Source organism: Phragmites australis, chromosome 5, assembly GCF_958298935.1.
Source record: "Phragmites australis chromosome 5, lpPhrAust1.1, whole genome shotgun sequence".
Classification (NCBI taxonomy): Eukaryota; Viridiplantae; Streptophyta; class Magnoliopsida; order Poales; family Poaceae; genus Phragmites; species Phragmites australis.
In genome coordinates this window covers 45430151-45455216 of record NC_084925.1, presented here as the reverse complement: position 1 = coordinate 45455216, position 25066 = coordinate 45430151, and the positions used below count along the sequence as shown (strand labels likewise).

At 45.2% G+C, this 25066-nt stretch overlaps 4 protein-coding genes across 4 annotated transcripts; 2 read left to right on the top strand and 2 right to left on the bottom strand.

Moving 5' to 3' along the window:
* Positions 1 to 4761: 4761 nt before the first annotated feature.
* LOC133920003 (aspartate aminotransferase, chloroplastic-like) lies at positions 4762 to 8788 on the bottom strand. The gene is made up of 11 exons (XM_062364613.1): positions 8598 to 8788; positions 8435 to 8494; positions 7397 to 7591; positions 7275 to 7313; positions 7072 to 7161; positions 6847 to 6955; positions 6608 to 6717; positions 6083 to 6226; positions 5837 to 6003; positions 5324 to 5588; positions 4762 to 5172 (listed from the first exon to the last, which is right to left on the bottom strand). Exons 1-11 carry the CDS (start codon positions 8658 to 8660, stop codon positions 5041 to 5043), a joined length of 1374 nt encoding a protein of 457 aa, XP_062220597.1. The 5' UTR covers positions 8661 to 8788; the 3' UTR covers positions 4762 to 5040.
* LOC133918127 (uncharacterized) lies at positions 8735 to 15655 on the top strand. The gene is made up of 6 exons (XM_062361868.1): positions 8735 to 8883; positions 11066 to 11198; positions 11301 to 11414; positions 11516 to 11569; positions 12057 to 12148; positions 12355 to 15655. The coding sequence occupies exons 1-6, from the start codon at positions 8735 to 8737 to the stop codon at positions 15653 to 15655; spliced, it is 3843 nt and encodes a 1280-aa protein (XP_062217852.1).
* A 979-nt stretch (positions 15656 to 16634) lies between these two features.
* On the top strand, positions 16635 to 21281 carry LOC133920002 (DNA replication licensing factor MCM5). The gene is made up of 19 exons (XM_062364612.1): positions 16635 to 16944; positions 17028 to 17142; positions 17215 to 17358; positions 17449 to 17628; positions 17886 to 17984; positions 18140 to 18267; positions 18358 to 18463; positions 18543 to 18677; positions 18779 to 18856; positions 19104 to 19208; positions 19292 to 19383; positions 19507 to 19639; positions 19763 to 19858; positions 19930 to 20024; positions 20107 to 20197; positions 20269 to 20378; positions 20498 to 20627; positions 20710 to 20811; positions 20896 to 21281. The coding sequence occupies exons 1-19, from the start codon at positions 16778 to 16780 to the stop codon at positions 20977 to 20979; spliced, it is 2190 nt and encodes a 729-aa protein (XP_062220596.1). The 5' UTR covers positions 16635 to 16777; the 3' UTR covers positions 20980 to 21281.
* A 284-nt stretch (positions 21282 to 21565) lies between these two features.
* LOC133919999 (ATPase 8, plasma membrane-type-like) lies at positions 21566 to 24887 on the bottom strand. The gene is made up of 3 exons (XM_062364611.1): positions 24733 to 24887; positions 22453 to 24621; positions 21566 to 22375 (listed from the first exon to the last, which is right to left on the bottom strand). Exons 1-3 carry the CDS (start codon positions 24778 to 24780, stop codon positions 21740 to 21742), a joined length of 2853 nt encoding a protein of 950 aa, XP_062220595.1. The 5' UTR covers positions 24781 to 24887; the 3' UTR covers positions 21566 to 21739.
* Between the last annotated feature and the right edge of the window lie 179 nt (positions 24888 to 25066).

Genomic DNA, 25066 nt, shown 5'->3' with positions numbered 1-25066 from the left:
TTTTTAGCTTAACTCTAAATACAAACTGTAGTATCTGAATTTACACGAAGCATCTGACTCTATAAATAACAAACACATCGTACTCTCTTCATATTCTACCAATGCTTGAGGCTGTTTGAAAAAAAATTCTAATTACAAACTACCAGACTCGCAGCCATCACGCTACAAGCGCTTTCGCGAAAAGAGGGGTATTTGTGGCCGTGTGAGCCGCGTAGGTGGAGGAGGTGGGCCAAGCAACAGCTGTGTTACCGTTCCACGGCCTGCAAGGCGGTTTCCCAGCAAGAGCCCAGGGCCCAGCCGGCCTGTCCTCGTTTATTTATCCCATCTACCATTATTAATCCTCCAATAATCAGCTGCTCCATTTATTGATGCTCGGCATCTCAAGTGTAGTTGACGTAAAATAACAAAAATATTAATCACCTTTGCCGTGTGGGATGCTGCGATGAACAATATCTTAAGAGGAGTGAATTAGTATATTTAGAAACTAATATTTTTAAAAACTTTATACGATAAATTTATCATAATATGTATCTAAATATGCTCTAATTTTATCTAATGTATTCACTTTACTGCTGAATATTAAAGAGGATTGCAAACTACTCTAACAAGTTAAATTACAAATATGTAAATACAAAAACGTAAATAAAGTACAGAGACAAACTCGACATAAAAGATTTTTATCTTGTGGTAGCAATGTTACAAAAGTCACTCATAATCCACGTTGGAGCTCAAAAAATATATATTCCCGGTCGCCAAGATTTTTTTGGTCACAACTCTTGAAATACCAAATTAACAAGAAAAAGTCTCAAGCATGATAAACCATCGAGTCACCAAAACGAGATACCATCACTAACCTCTCTTTCGATCACTTATACATCGTCTTCATTTCGGAGCTTTAGTCACAAAGATAAGTGCATCCACGTCCCTACATAATTTTCTTGCCGCCGCTCCAAACCAAGTCAGAGAGTCAATAAGTTAACAGCGAGTCACCAAGGTACATCGTCTTCATTTCGGAGCTTTAGTCACAAAGATAAGTGCATCCACGTTCCTACATAATTTTCTTGCCGCCGCTCCAAACCAAGTCAGAGAATCAATAAGTTAACAACGAGTCACCAAGACTCTAAGGCACCGGCGTAACTCTCGGTACACAGTTGAATCACTCATTGATCCACTCTCTAGATTGTAGCACGTAGCAACACATCTCTCTATGCCTATAAGCACTAATCACTCTTTAATCATATGCTTAATCGTCTTGATTGAACACTTTAAGCACTTCTATGGTTTACCTTCCAAGTATATATGAGGTTATCTGGACTTTAGCCTCTTCAAATGATCGAGTGGGTGGGTATTTATAGTCTAAAACCCACCAAGTAGTCGTGCTCTAATAGCCCAACTTTACTATAAACACCAGATGATCCGGTGACAACAATAGTACAAGCATCGAACCATCTGGTGAGTACAACATCAGCAACTAGCCGTTAGAACCTCACTTAAATACATTCTGAACACTGGATTGTCCAATGTATCTTTCACTTTCATCATCGAACTATCCGATGTGTTATCTTGCGCCAAGTCGAGCCATCTTCTACACTGTTTAACTGTCTAGTGTGTAGATATTCTAATCACCAGACCTTCCTGTGTGTTGACCTTCATCTGTTTTGACATCTTCCTGGAAAACACAATTACTCCGGTGAGTACAAACTCTTCTGCACCGGATTATCCGGTGAGAACAATTTCTCTATGACTTCTCTAATTCAACCAAACTTTATCTTAGCTTCGATGACATCTTTATGTATTGCATCCGTAAGACTTACTAACATATACTCTTGATAAATATATTATGACTATATTATCATTAATCATAAAAATTACAATCATAGTATAATAAAACCACTTTTGTTACAGGTGCTACAATTTAGTATCATTTAGCAGCACCTTAAAAGAATAAGGTGCAGAGAATGGAGCCTTAGCTTAGATGATGAGATTAAACTCTATATTTACCTCTCTTTTTTTCTCAAGGTGAATTTTTTTATGGTAAGTGATGTAGACATCTATAACAAGACACATACGATGATTTTGTTAATCTTTAAATTTCGTATCTTCGGTCTTACTATGATGACTTTGTCAAAATCCCCGCTATGTATCTTGGGTGTTTAATAAACGATATGTGAGTATCTATACGGTGAATTAGTGATATGAATATCTACGTACGTATTTGAGTTGTACTAGTATTTAAAAAAACAAAAAGTTTAGTGCAATTTCGGATTCGAAATATTCAATGGTCCTCTCGATTACTGCATAGATTAACTCCTCTTTAGCATTGTCATTATGCGCTGGTGGACCCAGCAGCCAGTACGGAGGAGAAAGAAGACACGGTTACCGAATTCCTTCCCTCACCCATCTTTCGTGGTCGAACTTTGCACTGTGGTAGGCCCGTCACTTCCCCTCGGTCCCACCTGTCATGCGGCCTTGTGGAGGCAGAGGTGCGCGAGGAGAGGTATCGGTTTCACGATTAAAGCGAATAAGAAAGAGAACGGGTTGATAGCCTAACGGCGCTTCAAGTTTGATTCTCGAGATTAACAATAGTGTCTCATCGAGATTTGTTCCTAATAACAATGTTTCAGACAGAGTGTAATGGATTATAATGTAAAAATGGTGTGCTCCTTGCTTACGGAGCTTAAGTTTTTATGATTTTTTTTTATAGATGTGTGTAGGTGTATGTTATAGATCTAACGTGTATTTTAAAATATATATTTATATTTGTAAAATATAGTATGTGATAGGTCCGTCGTTTTCCTTCTTAGTCCATCTGTCATGTGATCTTATTGAGGCAAAAAAGCACGACGAGAGATATCAGTTTCACTATCAAAGCAAATATAGAAAGAGAATGAGCTAATAGCCTAACAGCGATACCATCACTCACGTTCGATTCTCAAGATTGATCGGTGTCTCCTCCAGATTTGTTCATAATAATAATTTTTTGATAGAGTGTATGGACTATAATATAAGAATGGTGTGCTCGTTGCTTGCGGAGTCTAAGTTTTCATAATTCCAATAATATATGTAAATATATGTTATATGTTTAACATATATCTTAAGATATATAGTTATATAGGTGTAGATTAAATATGGTATATGTTTAGGTACACGTTCAGATACCTAATGCTGGGACTTATAAAACGAAGCCCGCAACACTTAAGGCTGCGGGGGACAGACAGAGAAGTGAAAGCTAATGCCGACATGGGAGGGTTCCCTCATGTGCACCGTATGTACCTCCACCACTTGCTTTTGTGTTTCTCCGGCGTCAACCAACGAAGACGTGTGCGAATTGGGTACGGCTACTCTCCCACTAGGTCTGTCAAAAAAAATTCTACTTAAACTCGGCTTGCCACAGCATCGATTCAAGTCGAGCCGTTCGTTAAGGCTCGTAATACGCAGCAGACCACCATGAGCTTATCCCCTGATCCAACTCACCGTGACTCCACCATGCCGCCTCTTTCAGTCGAATTAATAGCATATTTAGTAGAGTTTTAGTTTAAAATTTTTTAGACGGGATATTTCTAGATCTAAAAATTTATAGAGCTAGAGCTATGAATACATCTAGATATTTGGTCGAGCTATTCCAGTTTCATTTTAATTTAGAAATAGGCAGTTTAGAAATAGGAATTTAAATTATTTTATTTTAGCCTACAAACACAAAAACTGATTTGTGAATGGACATGGACCCTGGCGTCGCACACCTCCATTAAAAACAGTCTCTAACGAAGATTCCAGATTAAAGATGTCTGATTAAAAAATAAAAAACAAAAAAACACCAGACATGATGCGAAGCTAAGAGTTAGAGTTTTACCAAACAAGATCTAAATATGTTCCGTGCTGCACTCTCATTCTATTTAAGAATTTGACAATTTATATGCTTGCTTGAGGAATGGAGATTTTTTTTTTTGAATTTTAGCTGTTAACAAGTAGTCAAACTTGAGCGGAGTCAAGCTTCGGTCAAGCAATCCCTAGATTGTCCCCAACCCCGTCAGCAACACACGTTTGCTTGAGCTCGACTCGAGTGTCTATTGAGCTCGAGTTTGCCATGCCAAGCTCGTTTCGTTGACAGCCCTGTCTCCCATTGTGAAGAACGTAGACCGCATATACCGCCTGAGCCTGAGGAACGGCCCTTGACCGGGTTTGCACGGCGAGACCACGGTCATCTCACGCTGCGCGCTGCAGGTGCGCATCATGCAAAAAGGGGCCTGGCTTTGCAGACGCCTCAGAACCGGAGGATCTCATGTCGCCGATGGGTAGCCGCTGCACTGCTGCAGGACGACCAGCTCGACGGCGTTGGGCAGCGCCGGGGCCGCCGCGGCCGGACTGCGCTGCTTCTGCTACCCACGATGGTTAGCTAGCTGACTCAACCGTGCCACGACAGACTCCACGGAGATAGGATCAGTCCACGAAACTGAAACACATGTCTTACTCCAAAACAAAGTAGAGATCTTGATTAGGCCTCGGTCAGTTTTCCATCACAACTTCCGCGAAAAAGAAAGTTTTCTATTACAACCAGGATGATTTCTCCGCTTCCAGCTCCATCGGCTCGTAGATATGAACCACATCTTTAAACATATCCCATTCCAGTACCAACCCGCGTCGGGTTTGCACCTACCCGAGTGGCACAAATTCACGAACTGTTTGATCAAAATTTAACACAGGTTTACCTTGCTAGAAACCATCGAAGACATGAGTATCTTGAGTTCGCAGTGGCAATGTGCATACAATAAGCAAGCATGAATGCTACGGTATATTAAGATTAGCCTGCCTGATTGCTTAAGCCATTATTTAGTACAGGTGTTACAGGCTTGTAGGCACTTACTAGTCACTACTGTCACATGTAGCCAATCACTTGAGTTTGCTGTAATGACGAAATTTATTTATCAAAATTACACAAATCCGGATACAGATGAAAACTCAAGCTGGAAGGACCCAAAAATCCCAGCATAGCGTCTAAGGAATAAATCGCAAATAGGTTGACCTCAATTCTTACACCTCTATCTAGTTGACGTTATGGAAGGAATCGATGATGGCATCGGCAAGATAATCGCACTTAGCCAGGGATAGCCCAGCTAACGAAATTCGCCCATCCTTGGTCATGTAAATATGCCATTTATCTGTCATGTTATCACTCTGCAAGCACAATGAATGAAATTATGTTGCGGTATATGAATCTATGTTTGGGCAATTGCAAGATTTTTGCAAACAAATTTTAGTCTGGAATCAGTAATCAGTACGTTTTAGACTTTCAGTATGCCATCTGCAAAAGTGGAAATCTTGTTACCTGTGCTTTGTTCAAGCCAGTGTAGGAGAACATGCCGATCTGCCTCAGAATGAAAGACCAGTCCTTGTCACTCTTGTCCTTCGCAGACAAACTATCATAGAGCTTCTGCCTTACATTCTTGATCCGCCCCGCCATTTGTTCCATCTCCTGTTTCCATTCACCAAACATAGTTGGATCACCAACAACATTGGCGACTATCCTGGCACCATGAATAGGGGGGTTCGAGTACATGGGCCGTGCCAATCGTTTCAGCTGGCTCTTTACCCTGCAAGGAAGTGATGTGGAATGATATACAAAAATAAGTTCCTAATGCCATAATAGTATGATAAGTGCATACAAGTTCTTGCATAAAAAAATTCCTGCAAACACCGAGTTAACTCTTATCGTTAAAATGAAGGGGAAATAGTTACAAGCAGGTTGCCTAGAAAACTGGCCTAAGCATTTGCTGCAACTGAATGAGATGGAAAAACAAAAAATCGGGAAGGCAGGCAGTCAGTAAGAATAAAAGATTACAGATCTGCAACTTCTGGTGCCGAGCAGACGACATTTATTGCCCCAATCCTTTCTGCATATAGACCAAGGTTCTTGCTGTAAGACTGTGCAACAAACACTTCCATGCCACGCTTAACAAAAAGCCTGACAGAAAATGCATCTTCATCAAGGCTTCCACTGGCAAAACCCTGCAAAGAAAACTTACCGGTCATTAGGAGACAAGTTGTGATAGACAAAAACAAAGTGCTCAAGTGATGAAAAAATCACCTGATATGCAACATCAAAGAAAGGCATATGTTTTTTCTCCTGAATGACATCTGCAATTTTCTCCCACTGTTCAGGTGTTGGGTCTATTCCAGTTGGGTTGTGAGCGCAACCATGTAGCAGAACAAAAGATCCTTCTGGTGCAGCCTATAGTGCAAAGAATAAACACATAAATAATATCTTTTTTGAAAAAAATCATAAATAAACAATTGATTCATAACAAATAGTTCATTTCCCTTTTCTTATGGTGAATACAGGCCTCGTTGAGGTTAGACTCAATAGAGTTCATCAATGAAATATACAACAACTGGGTTTCGTCTCCATAAGAGTGACTAGTTTTTTATGTTGGTTCACCAAGCCTATCACAACCCTCCTCCTTTAGCCGGGCTTGGGACTGGCTATGTTGAAACAACATAGGCCGATAGGTGGGGTTGCGGCTATGTCGAAACAACATAGGTGGAGTTCATCAAACGAAAGATAGCGAGCGAAATTAAGATACTGAATATAAATGCAAGGACATTCAAGTACCTCTATGTCATCTAACATTCCCTCAAAGTCCAACCCAACAGTCTTGGGATCATAATACCGATACTCTGACCAAGGTACCCTAGCATCATTGAAGATGTTCTTATGGTTCCCTGTTAACATATAGATTGGATGAAGTTAAAAGTCTGCCAATGAGACCCCTCAACAAAAAATAACGAAAATTCAAGACTCGTCAATTGGGCACATGAAGTCATGAAGCATAGTTGCATCAGCAAACGTACCCCAGGTAGGAGATGAGATAAGCACTTTTGCTTCAGGGAAGTATCTTTGTATAAATGCTGCAGCAAGGCGTAGTGATCCAGTGCCTGAGAGAGACTGAAGTGTAGCAACCTACAGCAGAAGAATTATTAAATAAAGTTACTAAACGAAGCAAAGGAAACACCTCAATGTATCAGCATTACAGAAAACCCTACAGGTACTATATCGGCAGCAAGGGCTGCACATACCAGTCCTTGCTTGATGACAGGGTTATCAGCTCCAAGCAGCAGCTCTGCAGTTGCTTTGTTAAATGCGGCTAAGCCTTCAATAGGAAGATACTGCACCATAAACCATAGTTTCAGTCCTCCACTCACATATATAAAACAATATATAACTCGGGATAAATAAATTCTTATGACCATGTCACTTGAATTCCAAACTTCCACCATACCTCTTTGTTTTCTCCTTTCTCCAACATAAGATTTTCAGCCTATAACATGCAAAAGAGCACATGAAAACAAGAACCTTGATTATTAAGGAAATATTACTGTTGCTGCTGCTGATTAGGCTCACCTTCTTGACTACATTGAGGACATAGGGCTGCAACTCTTCTGTTCTATAGGCACCAACACCAAGGTTGAGCTTCAGGTCATTTTTATCTGCTTTAAACGCTTCTGAAACACCAAGAATTGGGTCTGGAGGAGCCATTGGTACTCCTTCAAAACGAGAAACATCCACTGCAAGGGCCATCATGACACGGCCAAAGTTCTGCATTGAAATGACAAAGGCACAATCAGAACTCAAAGCAAAAACTATATCATTATACCAAGATATGTCAAAGCTTGAGACAAGACCAAGCAATAAATAGATGTGACATCATATACAAAAAACATCATACAAAATGAAACAGAAAATGCTTGCAGAACTAGCTAGCCTGTCAATTGTGATGTGGCTTAACTTCAACATGATAAATTATTAAATTCTAGTGAGAATCAATCGACAAACTAAAATATTAGTATATAACTATTCCTATAAGAACCCTTTGGCACTTGGTACGCCGTTTTGTTTATTATGAAATGAAGGTCCTCGGTTCCTCTCAGAACCCTATTAACTCGTATTTGCTTATGCTCTGACAGTGACAGCTGTGCCTTCGTGAGTGAACTTATGATATTTCTACATGGAAAAACACAGCTAGCAGCATGAATTTTTTTTTCAAGTAGTTGTTAGATAAAATAAATCCAAATTCCAGATTTGATCCTATAAAATGCTGATAGATCAATGGTTAGCAAGAGATTCAAGACTGCTGTGCATGTCCAGCATATGCGAAGGCAGAAGAACGGTGTACATCCATAGCCAAAAGCTAATAACCTCGTAAGCCTCTTTTGTCTTAGAAGCTTACGGTAATTGGTAACACAGGAAATTACAGAGACACCAGAATTTGCAAAAGCCACCAGCAGTCCCGTTCCTGAATTACTAATCAAGGAACTACTCACAAACCATACATGACAACACCCAGGGCCATCTCATACTACAGCTCCCAACAATTCACCAAATCAACTGCGAGATATAAGCAAACAATACGAGCAATTAGAAAGCTCAGCAGGAGATCACCTTCCTCGTGATCCCCACGCGGCAACCAGTCCTCCCCTGATTCTTTCCTCCTCCAAGCACCTGCGCCCATAAACAAACCACCGCGAAAGAAGCTCAGCCCCCGGTCCAATAAACCAACAAATGGGGCAGGAATGAGGAGGATTGGGGACGACGCTGGCTGCACCTTGGACCGGGCGGCCACGGCGGAGGCCGCCGGCGAGGAGACGGCGAAGGCGGCGGAAGCCATCTCCGGACGGCGAGGAAGCGCGGATCAGAAGCGTGGGCTGCCTACTGCTACTGTGCTGAGGAGATCAGGAGGCGATGCTACGAGATCAGAGGCTTTTGCGGGATCAAGCTGGGTGGGAGGGGGAGGGGGTTGGAGGAGTCGAGTGGGTGGATGGCGATGGCCTCGGCGTCTCCGTCACAAACTGGGAGTCGAGAAGGCGGATTTTGCTTCTGTTTTTGCATCTGTAACACTGTAGTAGTTACTGTAGCAGTACAATTTATAGAGGCTGACGGTAGGTCCGGGGTAGAAAACTGTGTCGGGTCACTATAGTAGTACTGTTTACAGAGGCTGACAGCAGATTCGGAGAGAGAAAAAGAGGAGTAGAAGTTAGAAAATGAGGTAGCTACTGGAGATAGAAAAATAAGAGATGCTGTAATAGTGATAGAGGATATCATAATAGTATTTTTAAGATGAAAATTTAAGGTAGCTGTTGAAAATAGCCTTATAGAGATATAACTTACAGTATTTAAACATATACGTAAAGATAAATATCTCTCACACATTTATACCCATTTACATATACCTTATGTAAATATATAGATCTACAAATTATACATAGAAACAGTAGCGTCACTAGAAAAATCGATAAAATCATCTAATACTCCGTAGAATACAGACACATCATAGTCTTGTTGTGGGCTTGTGGCTCCATATTTAAAAGTTTTACAACAGAATTAATTATAGGGATAAACCTCAATAAGATCCGAGTTCGATCCTCAGAATTGATCCAGGCTACCGCGCTCACACCTGGAGCTCCTGTCCAATCGAGCCAGTGGCTCGCCTTCTATCTCAATCTCAATATCTAAACCCCCCAGGAAAGCGAGGCCTCCCGGGGCACTCCCGCGCGCTGGGAGCGCTCGTGCCGCCGGCGCGTGTCCCCGTTCCGGCCTTACTGCGTTCCGTTCAGCGTCCGATAAATCCCGTCGCTTGCGATGACCGGGTGTTTGCCCACGTCGTCTCTCTACGGCCCCGTTGCTCCTCGCTGCCTGGTGCCGGTTTCCTGCTCGCCGCCTGCGCGTGCTATGGATGCGTTGCCGTGTGTCCTCTGCTCTCTTCCTCTCTTTCCTGCTCACATCCGTAGTTATCTCTTCCTTTCGTTTGGCGCTGCAGTGAGACCGGAGCATTGGCGTCGACGGCGAAATCCACTGCTGTTTTTCGAGTCCGGCCCCAGATCTGCCGACCCGCAGCCGTACACGGTGAGCCACAACATCGCATTCCTTTCCTCCGGTGAGATCTCCCTGTCTCCCGACCGGATTTAACACTTGGTTTCTTCGGCAGGTCCAAGACCCCTCTTTCTCCTCTTCCTCAGGAGCCCAGACCCATTGACGGTGAGCCACAAGGTCGCATTTGTTCTCTCCGGTGAGACCTCGCTGTCTCTTCGCCGGATTTAACACTCCATTCAATTGTACGGTAGATCCAAGGCCCCTCTTGTCCAGGAGCTGCTCCTCAGCACAAACCCCTTCAAAACAGTGGTACGGTTAGCTTCCCTATGTTCTGTCATTTGCTTCTCTCTTTTCTCTTTTCTCTTCACGCACCTGCTTACCTTTCCTTTGTGGTTGCTACTGCAGTCAGAGTGCATCACCTCGTCTCAAATATTCCTCCATTGGTCGACCCCACGCCTACAGCTCCCCGCCGTGTCCAGTGTGCCATTATCTTCTTCTGCACTTCGGCACCTGTTCTTCACCTCCACGGTACAGTTCGTGTGCCTTCTGCTGCCTCTTCCCAAATATTGATGCCTATTTTGTTTCAGTGACTTTGACTTCATAGATTTTCCCAATTATTTGCTCATCAATTATCATTGGTAATATAGGTGCTCCTTATATTCGTCAATTGCTGTTACCTACAGTTCCGTTACATTTGCTCCTTATATTGCCCAATTGGTGTTACCTACAATACCGTTGCGTTTGCGCTCTTTATAGTCGGCAATTGCTGTTACCTACAGTACCGTTGCATTTGCAATTATGCTTCTTAGTTCCTCGGCTGTGTAACTCTGCATATGTACCCTTCTGGATGTTCCACCCTATACCCTTAGTTTATTGCCTCTCTATTCTCTCCGATTTTTCGTGATTATTTTTTTGCTCCTATCCATGCTTTGTGTATTTCTTCTCGGCTCATTTTGTTCCTATTGTTATAACCTGCTTATGCTTCTTCATTAAATGATGGTTACTGTGTTGTGCGTCATTGAACCTGACTCTGTTTGTTCCTTATATTTCTTGATTATTTTGGTGCTCCTATCCATCCTTTGTGTATCTCCTCTTGACTGATTTTGTTCCTATTCTTATAATCTGCCTATGCTTCTTCATTAAATCATGGTCGCTGTATTTTACCTTGCTTGTTATTACTGTTTCTGCGGTGTTTCGATTTAGCAACGCGCCTCCTATGAGTGACCCTCGCCAGGCCAGACTGAGGCGTCAGGAGATACGCGATGGTAAACGCCCTGCTGGTGATACTTCTGCTATGGCTGCAGTTTCTGCAGCTTCCTTTGCAGAAGATGAGTCTGTAATTTCGTCACGGCCATGTGCGCTTCTGCTTTTGTTGTGTGATTCCATTTGTACCTTATGCGCTTTCCAGCTGTGTTTATTCCTTCATACCTATGCTCAGCTATCGATGCCTCCATCTCGGTACTATATGCATCAGCCCATACTTCGTCAACTGTTGTTCAAACAGCTGTCTCTAACCTTCCACATTCTGTTGCTTCTTTCCCTCCTGGCCCCGGTAATGCTCTTTTCTTCTCACATATTGATGTCATTCCTTCCTTGATGAACTCCCCATTTCCCTTTTTTTTAGCACACCTCTTATATGTTTATTGTTCTTAGGCACCAATCCTGCCTCTTTTCAACTGCCTCCACCACCTTATGTCCGTGTATCTGGTACCTAATTTGGTTCCATATGTTTATTCTTTTTTGCACTTGTATGGTCTTTTTTTTTTTGGTTCACTTAATTCATTCTTTATTCACTAGGAAACCAGTTTTGTCCTCTACTGTCCTCTTATCAGACTACACAGAATAGGCGCAAGCGTAAGCTATCTAGGGAACGGCAAGCTGCCGCTAAGAGAGGTTATTCTGTTTGCCTCAGGAAGTTATAATATCCTTATTGGCAATCTTTATTTTCCATGCTATGTTCTCTTATAGCTTCCTATTACTATACTGCCGTATTGACTCTTCCTCTTGGTTCTATTCCTTCTCAGCCTCCCTTGCTTCCCCTGCACTTGCCTTGTCCATGGTTACTATACCATCCGAATATGTAGCTATGCTGAGAGGTCTATCCTTGGCTCCTTTTCCTCCATATGTATGATACCCTTTGCATCTACCTTCTTTAACACCTTTCGATTTCATCCATTGTAATCGTTTTCTGCAGAAACATATCCAGGCCGTTCTTACTATGGTGGCCCAGATTATGAGTGCTCTGCATGCGGAGCTATTTTCTGGTATCAAGAGAGATGCCATAGTGTTAGTTCATTAAGGCAGCGGAGGATAATCTACAATGTTTGTTGCCGCAGTGGTAGGATTTCCTTGCCTCGCCATACTGGTTGGCCTATGCCGCTTGCTGAACTCATAGGATTCAATCGCGGTCCACAGTCCAATAAATTCATGCGCCTGATCAGACAATACAATGCTCTCTTTGCTTTCACTTCCCTTGGCGTAAATATTGACAGATCCATCAATACTGGTGACGGCCCGTATGTCTTCAGAATTAATGGAGTTGTTCACCATAAAATTGGTTCACTGGTGCCCCCTGCAGGCCAGCGCCCTCAATTTGCTCAGCTCTACATATATGATACTCCTAATGAGCTACAGAATCGTTTAAATATTTCTGAATATGGTGGGCCTGCTCGTGACCAACCTGATCCATCCATTGTCCAAAACCTTATCCATATGCTTGATCAGTATAATCCTTTGGTCAAGAAATTCAGGATGGCACGTGATCGTATATTTTCTCCGGAGTCTCCAGATGTACATATCCGTCTCCTTGGCACTTCTAATGACCATGGTAATCGTCATTCCATACCAACTGTTCCGGAACTAGCTGCTCTCATTGTTGCTGATCTAACTATAGAAGCATGTGACTTTGATGTTGTTGTGCACACACACCCGGGCGCCCTCCAGCAAGTTAACCTTTTGAATCCAGCACTCATGTCCTTGCAATATCCGCTTTTGTTCCCGTTTGGTGAAAGGAGCTTCCATCTAGGTATCAAGTATTGTCATCTTGACGGAACAACTCCTGGTGGCCGTGAAAATGTTACAATGAAGGAATTCTACTGTTATCAGGTCCATTACCGTCAAGGAGAACCTAATCCATACACATGTTGTGGGCGCCTCTCTGACCAAGCAATTGTCAATTGTTATTCATGTATCGAAGCTAGCAGGTTGCAATTCTTTTACTTCAATCAGGACCTTTTGCGATCTGAAACATATCAAGGAATTACCGATGCTTTAGGCCAGGGCTGTTCAAATGGGAAGAATATAGGCCTCAAGTGGATGCTTCCGTCCAGCCATGTGGGTAGTCCACGATACCTAGCTATGAACTATCAAGATGCAATGGCTATTTGCCGACAGTATGGATCTCCTGATATTTTTACCACTTTCACATGCAATCCCAAATGGCCGGAGATTGCTCAGGCTCTCAAATATGAACCAGGTCAGCAACACACAGATCGTTCAGATGTGATTTCACGCGTATTCCATATGAAGCTAGATGAGTATATTTCTGATATACGAGATGGTACAGCCTTTGGACCTATTCGAGCATGTAATGTTCTATCCTCTCTTTGTACATGCTCCTTATCATTTGCATTCTCCCTGCTTATTCCAGAATTCTTCACCTTGCTTTCTTCATGTACAGATATGTACACTATTGAATTCCAGAAAAGAGGGTTGCCGCATGTTCACATACTTGTGTGGCTAACTGGCCATTCTTCAGATCCATCCCCGGCTTTCATTGATACTCTAATATCTGCTGAACTTCCAGATCCGCGCTCTGATCCCCTTGGCTATGGGCTGGTCCAGGAATTCATGGTGCATGGCCCATGTGGTCCTATGAACCTTCATTGCTCATGTATGAAAGAGGGTGTCTGTTCTAAGAGGTTCCCCAAATCTTTCAATGCTGAAACTTCTATTGATGAAGCGGGCTTTCCTCAATACCGCCGCAGAGAAAATGGATTAACTGTTAATAAAGGACGGTATGATCTTGATAACAGATGGGTTGTACCGTACAATATGGCCATCTTGAAGAAATACCAGGCCCATATCAATGTTGAATGGTGCAACAAAACTAATTTGGTCAAGTACCTCTTCAAATATGTGACCAAAGGACATGACAAAGCTACGTTTGCTTTTGTTGATACTCCTGCAGATCCTACAACTGACTCTGAAGGAAGAGATGAAATTTCTGAACATATCAGATGCAGATACTTATCCTCCTGTGAAGCCATGTGGCGATTACTAGGTTTTGAAATACATGGTCGTATGCCTGCAGTTGAGCGCCTTGCTGTTCATATGCCTGGTATGAACAATATTATATTCCATGAGGAGGCTGATCTTGCAGATGTTATTGAAGATCCTAGCAGACATAAAACCACATTAACCGAATGGTTTATAGCCAACCAAATGTATCCACATGCAAGACCTTTCACATACTGTGACTTCCCTACCTATTATAGATGGGATCCTGATCAAAAGGCTTGGTTTACAAGAAAAAGATCCCCAAAGATAGGTCGCATCTATAATGTGCACCCAAGCACAGGTGAACTGTTTTATCTGAGAATGCTTCTCATGGTTGTCACCGGTGCCACCAACTTTGCCAACCTTAGAACATACAATGGAATTGTATATGATACCTTCAAAGAGGCATGCCAGGCTAGAGGATTAGTCGGTGATGACAGCGAATGGTATATGCTATTTGATGAAGCTATTATATGGGCATCTCCTCACCAACTAAGACACCTGTTCCTCATTGTATTGGTTTTCTGTGATGTTCTTAATGCTAGGATGTTGTTTGAAAAATACTGGAAACATCTTGCTGATGATATCGCTTATCAAATCCGTCTGTGCTTACGCAATCCTAGATATTGTGTTCCAGACTGCCACCTGCAGGCACAGCTCCTCTCTGACTTAACTATTTTATTTTCCAAAGCTGGTGCAAATCTATCTTCATACAACATCCCTTCTCCACCAATTCCTCAATCCTTTGCATATGGCAATAGGCTTATTTCTGAGGAGTTAGCATATGACAAGCCACTTCTAGAAGCACAATCCATTGCCCTTGCATCTACACTAAATCAAGAACAACGGCTTGTGTACGATAAAGTTATTGCTTATGTTATTTCAAAAGAACCTGCCGTCTTCTTTATTTCTGGCCATGGTGGCACAGGAAAGACTTATCTCTGGAATGCCATTATAGTAAAACTTAGAGCTGAAGGTGAGATAGTACTAGCTGTTGCTTCTTCTGGGGTTGCCTCTCTTTTATTACCCAGTGGTAGAACTGCACATTCAAGGTTCCGAATACCTCTTGACATAAACGAGCGTAGTATGTGCAGCATTAGGCGTGGGACTATGCTTGCGGGACTCATCAGTAAAGCATCATTGGTATTATGGGACGAGGCACCTATGACTCATAGACGCTGTTTTGAAGCACTGGATCGCACAATGCGTGACATCCTATCAGCTGATAACCCTTCACTTGCTGCTGTTCCTTTCGGTGGAAAATTGATTGTCCTAGGTGGTGATTTCAGGCAGGTCCTTCCCGTTATTACAGGAGGTACCAGATCTGATATTGTTAGTGCAGCCCTTGTTATGTCACCAATTTGGCAGCATGTCATGGTCCTCAAGCTGTGCACGAATATGAGACTCACAAATCCTTATTTAGATGATTCCCAAAGAGATACGCTCACTGTTTTTGCTCAGTGGGTCCTTGATGTTGGTAACGGTGATGTTTCCATGGCAAAAAAAAAATTGTGAAGCACACCCCAGCTGGCTGCAGATACCTTCTGATTTGTTGCTAACACCTTCGGATAATAATATACAGACAATTATAGACTCTACTTATTCTTCCTTTTGCACCATGTATTCAGATGCATCTTACCTTACTGCTCGTGCAATTATATGCCCCACAAATAGTATAGTTGATGAAATCAATGATACTATCTTTGATCAAGTCCCAGGTGAAACCAGAGACTACCTCAGCTATGACACCATTTCTAAAACAGGGGATCCCATCGCACATGCTGATGTCCTTTACCCACCAGCTATGACACCAGATATGATTCATTTTACTAATAAAAAATAAAATATCAAAAAGAAAATTAGCAGATATCTCCTCATCCTTTTCAAATTCCATTAAAAAAATCAAACTACATTATTTATTTGGCGGCTTCTATAACGCATCCATATTTTTTACTTAAATTTATACTTGATAGTATCATATTTGATATTTATATTTTTATTATAACGGATGAGTACTTCACTATTACTTTATTTTAACGCAAGAGATTTTGCAAAGTTTTGGCCAATTAGGCAAATTACAGACTTTAGGAACAATTGGGCAGCTGTCTTGATGCATAACGTTTGAACAAGAAGATAACGTTTGATGCATAACGTTTGAACATGACGGAAATATTTCTCTGCCTATAGTGAGTGAGAAATACTTCTCTCTCACTCAGAGAGCGAAAAGAATCTCTGCACAGACGCTATCATTTTTTTAAACGGACGTTTATTTCTATTAAGTTAGAAAATAAAAGAATAAAACATCCCATTCAGGCCTATGCAAGCCCATGCTATCCTGGACAAAAAAAAAAACCGGCCTGTCTCAGTACACCGACGGCTTCCATCCAAGCCCAACAACCCCACGTCTCCCAGGCCCATAAACCGGCCTGTACTTGAAGTCCCCTCCGCCAACCCTAAACCGCCAGGCAACGAGCTGCCGCCTCCTCCCGCCAAAACCTCCACCGCTTTCCCGCCAAATCCCTCATCTATTACCCTCCTCCCGCCACCTCCCCTCGCCGTCCTCCTCCCAATCCACGCCCACGCACCCGCTTCCCTCTCTCTCTCTCTCTCGCCGCCGCCGCTACCGCTACCGCAGGCATGTCGGGTTGGGACGAGGGAGCCGTGTTCTACAGCGACCAGGCGCAGTTCCCACGCGGCGGCCCTGGTGGCGACCCCACCGCCGACCTCACCCGCCACTCCGCCCTCCGCAAGTTCAAGGAGTTCCTCCGCGGCTTCACCGGCCCCACCGGCGACTTCCCCTACCGGTCCGCTCCCATTCCTTCTCCTCTCCCCAGATTTGACGCCTCCATGGCGAAACCAAGCTGATTTGTTTGTTCATTTGGTTCAGTGAGAGCCTAGTGCACAACCACGACCATGTCACCGTCGCCATCGAGGACCTCGACGCTTTCGACGCCGAGCTCTCTGACAAGATCCGGAAGTCGCCCGCAGATTATCTGCCGTTGGTGCGTTGTTTTCTCAGAAATTTCGTTAATTCGTGCGGAGTTGTATTTGACTCTTCGCATGGGTCTGTGTAGTTTGAGACGGCTGCAGCTGAGGTTCTCTCGAGCCTCCGGTCGAAGGTCGCCGGCGAGACCGGGGAGATGGAGGAGCCCGTCACCGGGGATGTGCAGATCCTCCTGTTCTCCAAGGAGAACTGCCTGTCCATGAGATCTATTGGGGTCAGTGGTGAAACAATTCTAAACAGGATCATGTTATAAGAGTATTTATTGGAGAATTCATTTTGATATTGTTGTTTGAAAAAAATCCAGGCGGATCACATGTCGAAGCTGGTGAAGATCGCGGGAATTGCAATTGCTGCATCGAGAGTGAAAGCCAAGGCCACTCATGTGACTCTTATCTGCAAGAACTGCCGCAGTGTGAGGACAGTGTCGTGCAGGCCAGGCCTCGGTGGGGCTATTGTCCCTCGATCATGCGACCATGTTCCGCAGGTATGTACCTCACCAATCGTACTCAGTTGTTGCCAGACTTTTCTTTTGGGGAAAATGGGAATTTTAACTATTCCCCGACTTGAAATCCAAACTAGAATGTCCAGTACAAAAAGTTAACAGGAAGGACGAGTAAACATCTACATCCTACTCATAAATAACCTTACATCCAACAAAAGTGAACCTCTAAACAGACTTGTCGTCAGACCGTTTGTTGGTATTGTTAATGGTTATGTATGTCTGTGCTTGTTTTCCCTTAGCCTGGAGAAGAGCCTTGCCCCCTGGACCCCTGGATCGCAGTCCCAGATAAGAGCAAGTATGTGGATCTTCAAACCATCAAATTGCAGGAAAATCCAGAGGTTAGTTACTATTTATTCTTTTTGAGGAAGTTAGTTACTATTTATTCTTTCTTCTATGCAGTCGAGTCCAGGTAATCCCAATAATTTGTAGTGTTTGCTGGTTAACTCGTCATAAATTTGACTAACGATATCTTGTTCTTAATATTGGTTTCCAGGATGTTCCAACTGGTGAACTTCCTAGGAATGTGCTGCTTTCTCTAGATAGGCACTTTGTTCAGACCATAGTTCCTGGGACGAGGTTAACTGTAGTTGGTATCTACAGCGTCTTCCAAGCATCTGCCAAGTATGATGCATCTAAAACTTCTCTTTTTTGTTTGTTATTCTGAGCCGGGCCAAATACATGGCTAATAGTGCTGTTGTATTCATTTTGCAGCCAGAAGAGTGCTTTTGGAGTTAAACAACCTTACATTAGAGTTGTGGGATTGGAGCAATCTCGAGACAATAACTCGAATGGCCCCTCAAATTTCACACTCGATGAGGTTGGTTTGTGTTTCAGTGGTTTCATTGATAAAGGGAATTACATCTGTCCATAAGGCTAATTGTCTTACCCACTTGTAGGAAATGGAATTCAAAGAATTTGCGCAGAGGCCAGATGCATATGCCAAGATTTGCTCAATGATTGGCCCTTCAATCTTTGGCCATTCTGATGTCAAGAAAGCTATTGCATGTTTGCTGTTTGGGGGATCGAAAAAGGTATATGTTCCTATCCAGTTGCTAATATTCGTAGAAAACCCCAATGCTTTATCCATTTGCGAATTGGTAGTGTTGCTGTGACTAACCTCTGTTGACTGCAGAGGCTACCTGATGGTGTGCGTTTGAGAGGAGACATTCATGTCTTGCTTTTGGGTGATCCATCCACAGCAAAATCCCAGGCAAGTATTGTTTAAAGTTTCATGGCATTTAGTTTTCTGGCAGACTAACGTGACAATATAGCTCATGTCAGTCACATAAGACCTGCACTTTGGAATCATGTTACTTTTAAACTCTAGTTAAGTGGAAGTAATTTTATAACAAGTGTATTCTAGAATTGAAAAATATGACAACAAGTGTATGGATTTTTTTACACTTAAAAACCAAAGATTTTCAGTTCAAATGACGTGATTTTCTATGTTTTATCAGTTCCTCAAGTTTGTAGAGAAGACAGCACCAATTGCAGTTTATACTTCTGGAAAAGGTTCATCTGCAGCTGGTCTTACGGCATCTGTTACCCGGGATAGTAGCTCGGTAGGCTTGACTTCACTGAACTGTTTGCCGTTTACTCAAAATTTAGTTTTCTATGGCTGAAAAACATTTCTTTTAATGTACAGCGTGAGTTTTATTTGGAAGGAGGGGCCATGGTTTTGGCTGATGGTGGAGTGGTTTGTATCGATGAATTTGATAAAATGAGACCTGAAGACAGGTAAACATTAATTTAGATGTTTTGGTTGAAACTAGAAAAGACACATTACACCTGCACTCTTTGTTTTTTTGTGCTCTTCTGAAACTATTTTAAATCACTCTCTTTTTTCTTATATGATTTCAGAGTTGCAATTCATGAAGCCATGGAGCAGCAGACGATATCTATTGCCAAAGCTGGCATTACAACAGTACTCAATTCAAGGACATCAGTTCTTGCAGCTGCCAATCCAGTTTCAGGGCGCTATGATGATCTTAAGGTCCCTCACCGTGTTTTGTTATTGGCTTACTGAATATTGCTTGTGTTTTTAGAAAAAATATCAGTTGTCCTGGTCCTATATATAGGATAACTCATTGACAAATTGTCTTCTGCTGTTCATCAGACTGCACAAGATAACATTGATCTGCAGACCACCATCCTTTCTAGATTTGATCTAATCTTTATCGTTAAAGATATCAGAATGTATGATCAAGATAAGGTATGAAGCAAAATTCTTTCTTCAGATTTTCTCTATGATATCCTAGAGACTAATGCAACTTCAAAATGCAGCGAATAGCAAGTCACATCATCAAGGTGCATGCCAGTGGTGCTGCTGCTTCATCTAAGAACACAGATGCTAGTGAAGGAGAGAATTGGCTGAAAAGGTGCAGTTGGCATTGCATTTTCTCTTGCATAGATTTGACTAAAATTTATTGGATTCTCACGTTATAATCTTTGAATCTATAGGTACATTGAGTACTGCCGTGTTACATGCAAACCACGGCTTTCAGAAAAAGCAGCTGAGATGCTGCAGAACAAATATGTTGAAATTAGACAGGTATGCACTGGATATTTTCACAATTAACTGGTTGTTTAGGATTCTTCATATTTATCTTATTCATTATGCAGAAAATGAGACAGCAAGCTCATGAGACAGGGAGGGCTGCAGCGATACCCATCACTGTGAGGCAGCTTGAAGCCATCATACGTTTGAGTGAATCTCTTGCAAAGATGAGATTGTAAGTACTAGTTGATCATATACTACATTTGGAAGATGTTTATATATTCATTCTCATGTGCTATGGTTCTAGTTTCCTTGTTTCATTACATTCATGACCGATGCTTGAATGACTCTTAGGACAAGTGTGGCTACACCAGAGCATGTTGAAGAGGCATTTAGACTGTTTAATGTCTCCACTGTTGATGCTGCAAGATCTGGAATCAACGAGCATTTGAACTTGTCACCAGAGATTGCAAACGAAATCAAGGTTAATCTTTGCAGCCCAAACTAAAATTCAGCTCTTGAACCTTTTTTTCTTTTTCTGAATGCCTTCCCTTTTGTTCTAACAGCAAGCGGAAGCACAAATAAAGAGAAGAATGGGCATTGGAAGCCACATATCCGAGCGACGGCTGATCGATGAACTAACTAGGATGGGAATGAATGAATCCATTGTGAGGAATCTGTCATAATATATGCCTGAACTAATCTTTGAATTATAACACTCGGTTTCTAATAATCTCCTTACACTGTTTCAGGTTAGAAGAGCTCTTCTGATCATGCATCAAAGGGACGAGGTGGAGTATAAGAGAGAGCGCCATGTGATTGTCCGGAAGGCTTGAAGTGGAGTATTCATAAACCAAGGATGCCCTCTTCGGAATCCAGATGTGTATAAGTTTCACTGAAACTGCAACCTCGTCCAGACGACGAGACACATTGTAGTAAATTTCTGACAAGACTATTGTAATCTGCAAGAAGGAATCGGATTTGTTGCATCGTAGAAATGAAACTGTGTAGTGGTACCGAAGTAGTCTGTTGCTGTGATTCCGAATTATCTAGTGAGCATGTAGGCGTTGCTTTGGAATCAAGGTCCTGAAGCTGTATTACTGTAACTCAATTCATGAATGCAAATCTGTTTTCTGCATCACCAGGACTGACAATAAGGAGCAGAATTCAGTTGAGTAATCAGGGTATGCTTTTCATCTTTCCCATCTTGGCCCTGAAGCAGTGAGTTTCTTCAAGCAAAGCATATAGCAAAACACAAAGTGGGCACTCCGCAGGGAAGAACCGATGATTGCTAAAACACGCGATGAATTCAGGAAGAATTATCATGTTAGGGTCTGTTTGGAAAGGGTCTTCTGAGATTCAAATCCCTAGGATTTAGTACACACTTCGACTAAATCCTAAAAATTCCTAGAATGATCCCCCCTCTTCCAAACGGGCCCAAAACTGAAGCAACACATAACCAGTGTCCAGACTCTACCCAGTCAAAACACAAATATAAGAAATAATATATCTATGTCAAAAAACGAGAACCGAATTCCCCCTCTTACTGAACATTTGCAGAGGGGGGAAGGAACATATCCTTCGATGGTGTCCGTCTTACACGGTGTAGCTCTGCTGGATGGTCTCGATGTCGAGCCCCTTGAGCTTCACCACCGACTCGACGTGCCCCTTGAGAGTGTGCAGCTCCCTCAGCCTGGCGACCTCGGCACGCTTGGCGGCCTGCTCGGCGAGCTCGGAGAGGTCGCGGTAGCCGGTGTTGTCGTTGAAGAGGTCGGAGGAGGCGCTTGGCTGGTTCAGGCCGTGCAGCGTCCGCTGCGCCGTCGCCCACTGCGCCTCGCGCTCGCCCTTGCCGTAGTCGTTCTTGTTGGTGAAGGCCGTCTTGTTGTTGATGTTGTTCCAGGCCCTGCCGCTGAGCGCGTAGCGGATGATGAACTTGAGCACGTCGAGCGGGACGTAGGTGACGATGCTGAAGACCCAGATGGCGGCGCCCCAGCCCCAGCCGATGCCCTGCATCTTGCAGAACTCCCAGTTGGCGTACACGGCGATGCACGTCGCCACCAGCTGCGCCGCGAGGAAGGCGACCACGAGGAGAAGCCCGGGGCGCTCCACGAATGACCAGCTCCGGGAACGCGTCACGAAGATGAGCGCCTGGCTAATGATGCTCACCTGGAGGTACAGCGCCGCCATGAGCTCCTTGTCGTTCTCCTTGATCGACCTCACGCCGAAAGTTTCCTGCATGGTCACCGTTGTATATCTGTCAGTTGCGGCTGCAAGCAAGAAGCCTTGTGCGAGCATGGCATGAGGCGCACAGTGAAGAAGTCGGTGTCGTGGGCGAGGTAGAAGAAGAGGACGGTGACGAGGGCCATGTAGGTGCCGAGGACGACGCCGGTGGCGAAGATCTCCTTGAGCTTCCACGAGTCGGGGGTTGGTGACGGCTTCACACGGTCCTTGGAGATGGTCATGATGGTGCCGTCGTTGAGGATGGCGATGATGAGAACCATGAAGGGCGCGAAGTCGAACTTCCAGAGCAGCGCGACGAGCATGAATCCGAGCACGATACGGATGGTGATGGACACGGCGTAGATGGTGTAGTTCTTCATGCGCTGGAAGATGGCGCGGCTGGTGAGCACGGCGCTCACGATCACGCTCAGCCCGGGCTCCGTCAGCACGATGTCTGACGCGCTCCGGGCCGCGTCCGTCGCGTCATCCACGGCGATGCCGATGTCGGCCTTCTTCAGCGCCGGCGCGTCGTTCACGCCGTCACCGGTCATGCCGCAGATGTGCTTCCGGTCCTGCAGCCGCTTCACGATCTCGTACTTGTGCTCAGGGAACACCCCGGCGAAGCCGTCGGCCTTCTCGATGAGCTCGTCTACTGGGAGGCCGCCCATCTCGCTGGACTTGTCGCCGAGCAGGCTGGTGGAGGGGTACATGTTGCTGCCCATGCCGAGGCGGCGCGCAGTCTCCTTGCCGATGGCCAGCTGGTCGCCGGTGATCATCTTGACGTTGACGCCGAGGTGGAGAGCGCGGCGGATGGTCTCCGCGCTGTCGTGCCTCGGCGGGTCGAACAGCGGCAGGAGGCCAATGAACTGCCATGGGTCACCGGCGCTCTCCTTGCTCTTCTCCGGCACCTGCTGGTACGACACACCGAGTGAGCGGAGGCCGCGTTCGGCGTAGCTGTCGATCAAGCTGTGGATCTTCTTCTCGGCATCCTTGTTCATCCTGCACAGCTCGATGATCTGCTCGGGTGCGCCCTTGCTGACCCTGTGCCAGTCGCCATTGGAGTCGATGTAGGTGATGGCCGTGCGCTTCTCCACCGGGTTGAAGGGCAAGAAGTGGACCTCCTTGATGCCGGCGCGGGCCTCCTTGGGGTCGGCGAGCATGCCGACGATGCAGGTGTCGATGGCGTCCTGGTTCTCGACGCGAGAGGCCCTCGCTGCGTAGAGGAGCACCATGTCCTTGTCGACGCCCTTGCCGCACACCTCGATGAGGGTCTTGTCGACGGTGAGCTTGTTGAGGGTGAGGGTGCCGGTCTTGTCGCTGCACAACACGTCCATGCCGGCCATCTCCTCGATGGCAGTCATGCGCTTGGTGATGGCGCCCTGCTGGGACAGGCGGTGGGATCCGATGGCCATGGTGACCGAGAGCACGGTGGGCATGGCGATGGGGATGCCGCCGATGAGCAGGACAAGGAGGTTGTCGATGCCGTCGCGGTACGCGCGGTGCTGGATCGGGTACATGACGATGACCTCGACGAGCATGCCGGCGGCGATGGAGATGATGCAGAAGTTTCCGATGGCCGTGAGCACCAGCTGGAAGTGACCAACGTTGTTGGTGCTGTCCACCAGGTGCGCCGCCTTGCCGAAGAAGGTGTGCACGCCGGTGGCGATGACAACGGCCTCGATCTCTCCCTGCTTCACCGTGGAGCCGGAGAAGACCCCCTGGCCCGGGTGCTTGTTCACAGGCATCGACTCGCCGGTCAGCGCGGCCTGGTCGACCTTGAGCGGGTCGCCCTCGAGAAGCCTGGCGTCGGCGGGGATGATGTCACCGAGCTTGATGCTGATGATGTCGCCTGGCACGAGGATGGAGGCGTCCTCCTCCTGCCACTTTCCGTCCCTAAGGACCTTGGTCTTGGGCGCGAGGCCAGCCATGAGCGCGGCCGCTGCGTTGCCAGCGTTGTTCTCCTCGATGAAGCTGATGGTGGAGTTGATGAAGAGGAGGACGACGATTCCGACGAAGTCCTGCCAGTCCGGGGGCTTGCCACCCCCGTTGGCGAGCACGATGGCCATGATCGCGGCGCACTCCATGACCCACGATAGCGGGTTCCACATGAATCCCAGGAACTTGAGCAGCTTGTTCTCCGTCTTCTCCTCCAGCTTGTTGGGGCCGAAGATCTTGAGCCGGTTCTCGCCCTCGGCGGTGGAGAGCCCCTGCTTGCTGCATTTCAGGTGCTGGAAGACCTCCTCGACCGGCACGGTTTCCTGCACAACCACCGTGCCATTGTCAAGCAAATCAAATCAAATCGAAGGAAACCAAACCGAGCATGGATGCACGCCGCACGACGGCGCGGAAGAGCAAGGAGGGAGGCGTACGAGGTCGACGGTCTCGTTGCGGACGTCCTCGAGGGAGATGGACGCCATGTTTATTAGCTGTGGTTAATGGATGGGTGGCTGTGGTGGCGCGCACGGGCTCCAGGGAGGGAAGCGCGAGCTCCCGGTGACCGCTCGCTCACTCGCCCTAGCCTGCCCGCGGGGGTTAGGCCTTCATGGAACGGGACGGAGCCGGGGGCCTTCCCTTGCCTCTCGGTCCGTGCGCTGCTTGAAGACGAGATGGCCCTGCCCCGCCGGCTCCCCTCTTATACCCGCGGCTCGGCTGCGGACGGACGGTCGAGACCAGCGGCCGTGCCACGCGACGCGACGGCCGCCC